The 4,543-nt window shown below is 33.4% G+C and overlaps 1 protein-coding gene across 1 annotated transcript; it reads left to right on the top strand.

Moving 5' to 3' along the window:
* Nucleotides 1-1,169: 1,169 nt before the first annotated feature.
* On the top strand, nucleotides 1,170-3,053 carry LOTGIDRAFT_175641 (hypothetical protein; the record flags this gene model as incomplete). The annotated part of the gene is made up of 4 exons (XM_009058138.1): nucleotides 1,170-1,260; nucleotides 1,535-1,724; nucleotides 2,272-2,398; nucleotides 2,910-3,053. 4 exons carry the CDS (start codon nucleotides 1,170-1,172, stop codon nucleotides 3,051-3,053), a joined length of 552 nt encoding a protein of 183 aa, XP_009056386.1.
* Nucleotides 3,054-4,543: the final 1,490 nt, after the last annotated feature.

Genomic DNA, 4,543 nt, shown 5'->3' on the forward strand with positions numbered 1-4,543 from the left:
GCCAATTGAAAAAAAATTTGCTTTATCTTTGGAAATAAATTCATAAACTCTGCTGCACAGCGTACCAAACTCAAAGTCTTTATTGGGACAAAATGCCTCCATCTTTGACAATAGACAAAAACAAAATCATAACCTATAATTGTTCGAGACACGAGTCATTTAATTGAATGTATGGTAATTGGCACGTTAAAATGAATCAGGCTTCCTTAATACGCTAGCTATTAAGTTGCGTCGCACAGACCGTCAATAAACTTCTCAAGAATGAAAGCACAGGAATAAAAAAGACCCCATCACGACTTATCTGCGTATGTTCAAATTTTGAAGACGGGGAAAAAAAATATGATTCATTTTTTTTACAATATTTTGAATGTCTAAAATCATAATAATTGCGAACTTTTGCTGAAAAGTGTTCAATAATGGCTTTTGGCGCCCCTTTAAAGAACGCCACTTGATTTTCCGTCCCTGGTGGAGCAAGTGCCCCACTTTGTCTGCAAACTACGATGTGATACCACTTAAATTGAACCCTGTTATTATATGTGAGGAATTGAACAATGACGGTCATTTTAATTATTGCAACAGTTCATGTTAAACAGTCAATTAAATTATATATTAATAATGAGTAATATATGAAATATAATATACTGATAATTGATATTCTACCATCAATATTAACGTATTTTAATATAGCATGCAAGATATCAGGTTAGTGTTGTCACTTCATACAGTGAAGGAGATAATAGCAGTGTGCCCTCTACAGAATATTTGTCGATTATTTAAAATTCTTGTCCAAATTGTGATATGTTTACTTTCAGGATACTGAAATTGTTACAAAGTGCTAATAACAAACTAAAAAAAAACATTTTGTCAATTTAAAATCGAAAAGATTTTTGGAAATAGAAGATCATTGGATGCATTATAGGTAAAGTGTGTGAAACTGATTGGTCAGATAGAATGGAAATATACTGAATTGAAGCTCTACGTCCTATTTATTGGAACTTTATTGAGAGAAAGATCAGTTGGCAAAGCAACGACACCGTAATAGACTAGATATATTGTCCGTATCTTTTGATATTTGATAACATACCATGACATATCATAATATCTATTAGAATGAATATCATTCGGATATCTTCTATGATATTCACAAATTGAACCATGAAAGGAACAGAATGGTGAAAGTGACGGATAATTTTAAGAAATGGTATGTTTTAATAGGCAGTATTGCCATTCACTTCTGTATCGGTGTTCCCTTCTTATTTGGTAAATATTTTGATTTTATCTTTTTCAAAATCTTTAGGTCACGTCTTAAGATAATTAGAGATTTATCTAAAAGATTAGCCTTAGCATGACGTGTGCTGGACCTATTTTCATTCATTCATTCGTTCGGTCGTTCGTTCGTTTCCTTCAATGCATTTATTTATTTATCTTTTGATATATTTAGGACAGCAAAGCCAATTTTCTAATCCATTCCTGGTGTTACCTTCAGTTTCTTTATGTTTTCGTAACTGAAATCTAAGTTTTTATATAATTCCAGGCAATCTCCTAACGTATATCGTATCATACATGCACTATAGGGGTTTCTACAATGCCAGTAATATAGGTGATGAGAACTGGATTGTTAGCCCCTATCCAGCTGGGTTAGCTATATCTTCAACTATAGCAGGATCAATGAGACAGAAAGTCGGTGTTCGATTCACTCTTCTTATATCTAACTTAGTTTTCTCGTAAGTTTTTTATATAAATATATTTCTCTGTTTTAATGTTTGATGCTATTCGAATAATCGGTTATTCAAACATCGGTCCACCGTGAGACAATTAGGCCTGTTCTAGTGGTGAAATATACATATATAAGATATATTAGACGGCATGTTATACGTCTTGTCGATCGGAAGGTCTTCTTACTATAGAATAACCTTGTTTTGCGATTCTGCACTCATTTTAAAGTCCGTCTAGAGTAATATGAAAAGAATTTCTTCGTTTGAGATATTTTTGAGGAAATTATGCAATTTTCGTCAATTCTATAACTTTTGAAGACTATATACATATTTTCAAGACTCAAACAACCCCAAAATGGCACACTTGTACATATCCAGCTCTAAAATTTGAGGAATAGTTGGCATCAATTTTGTAATCGGGAAAGAGTTTTGACAATGTGCTGTGTTGTTTTTTCTATAATAGTGATTTTTGGAAGACTCTTTCCAGATTGATGGTCTTTTAAAGAATTGACCCTATCTGTTCACAAAATTGGTATTCCTCACTACTTGTTTTCAGAGCGGGTTACTTTTTAACATATATCTCATTAGAACATTCACTATGGTTACCAATTCTTACCTATGGTTTTATCTGTGGATTAGGAACTGGTGCGGCGTATGTCACAACCATCGATATATGTTCCAAGGTGAGTAAACAGGGCTTTTTAACGTGCATCAGACCCCTAAGTGCAGCTGAAAATTCAAAGTACAAAGTATATATATGTAAAAATATAGGATTAAATTACAGAAATAGCAACACATGTTTTTAAAATATTTGTGTGAGTAAAATTTCATTATTATAGCAGCAAAATACACGAAAATTACCACTTTTCATTATAAGGCTAACATGAAAACAACTCTTAATATGCCATTACATATATATATATATAGATTACATGCCATCCCTAGTAGATTACATATTATACCGATAAGTCGACAACTGAAAGCTAAAACATGGCAACCTACTCATATACTTTATTCTCATACTTACATAGCCTACTGAAGATAACATTATTTCTAAATGCAAATTTAAATCAAAATTTCAAATCTTGCATGTTAATTAAATAACGTCTTCATTTTTGTTCTTTGAATTTAACATAGCTAATCTTCATTTTAATTAGATGTTTGCTTTATATAATAATATTTCTAACAACCCAGTATTTTAGGAACCATGTGAGTACTATAACATCAATACTAATAGCAGGATTCAGTTGTGGTGCCGCTGTTTTTAATCAAGTGGTATCGTTTTACGTTAACCCTGATAACCATACCCCAGATGTACATCTAGGTTCTATCAAGTAAGGCACACAGCTTCTTAAAGCGAGCTCATCTTGATTAGCAATGGTCAACTACCATAGAGACTAGTTGAATCAAGTCCAAGGACCCAATCCCTCAGAAAAATGCAGCACAGCATGCAAAATTCCCCAACCTACTTAAGTTCAAGGGCCCCTACTCATCCAGTTGAGACATTGTTAAGTAGCCCTTGCGACGGTCGGATAAGATTATGTGAACTGTTAGTGGAATTGAACCTCTTTAATTGCAACGATTGCTAGAAAAGGTAGTGGCTATTTACCATGGCTATTTACCACTGGTGTGATAAGCGTGGTAAATAGCCATAAGTACCCTTACACTACAGCTATTTACCACGACGTGGTAGATAAAATCAGTCATGATTTGATATTCCTTTCGGCACAAAGTGCTTAAAACTACCTAAATTTTCAAAATAACGATTTTGAATTCAAAAACTCATTATGTTCATCAAAAATTCGCCTTTCAAAAAAAATGTCGTTTACAAATAAGTGTCAAGGCCGATTTTGAAGAGTTCACGGTTCAAGGCTAAATACTTCTCAATTCAAACCTATCTAAAACGTTCCGCGTTGTATGAAATTTAGTGTACATTCATTTGCTCTTAGAGGGTAGTGTCTTCTAAAAGCCAAAAAGGGGCAAAAGTGCCCCCCACCCCCGTCAATGATATCTTGGCTACGCCACTGAGTAAGTAATGTATATTTCCACAAAAATTGTAATGTTGGATCCTATAGGTCTTAAGGTGATTTGAGAATAAAAATCCCATAAAAGTGCAGGCCTAGGTAATGAAGTTAGAATTTTATATTTATCTCAGAGCTGTTAAACGCGTTTACTCCTGTACATTTTCGGCCTTTTTCATGGTCGCCCAGAGTTCATTCGCCCTTGGTTCGTTCGCTCCACAATATTCTGTGATACAATAATCCATAATCCACAAGGTTTTAACAAAATGTTTAAATATGTGTTATATTGTCGAAATTGGTCACTTATAAAATTAAGTGTCCAGAATTAACATGAACTTCGAAACAAAGAAATCAATTATGTAAAAACCGCAAAAATTCTCAAGAAAGTGGTAACATGGCCCACTTTTCAACTCGATTCAAGCAGCATTGAACAATTTTATTGCACCCAGGTCAAATTTTTTTTTTAAAGGGAAAGTTACGCCAATTTTTAACCAATCATACTTTAGTCTCTGAAACGGGATTTTTTTTTTGGCTAAGCAAATCAGTACTACTTTTTACAGCTCACCATCAAAATTTGAGCCTTCAAACTCACGTGTGTCCAGAATTAGAGGTCAGTAATGATACAGATATTGATAGTGTTTGACTGCAGTATGTAGTAGAGTTTAGTAATGATACAGATATTGATAGTATTTGACTGTAGTATGTAGTAGAGTTTAGTAATGATACAGATATTGATAGTGTTTGCCTGTAGTATGTAGTAGAGTTTAGTAATGATACAGATATTGATAGTATTTGACTGTAGTATTT

This window comes from Lottia gigantea (genome assembly GCF_000327385.1).
Source record: "Lottia gigantea unplaced genomic scaffold LOTGIsca_325, whole genome shotgun sequence".
NCBI classification, from domain to species: Eukaryota; Metazoa; Mollusca; class Gastropoda; family Lottiidae; genus Lottia; species Lottia gigantea.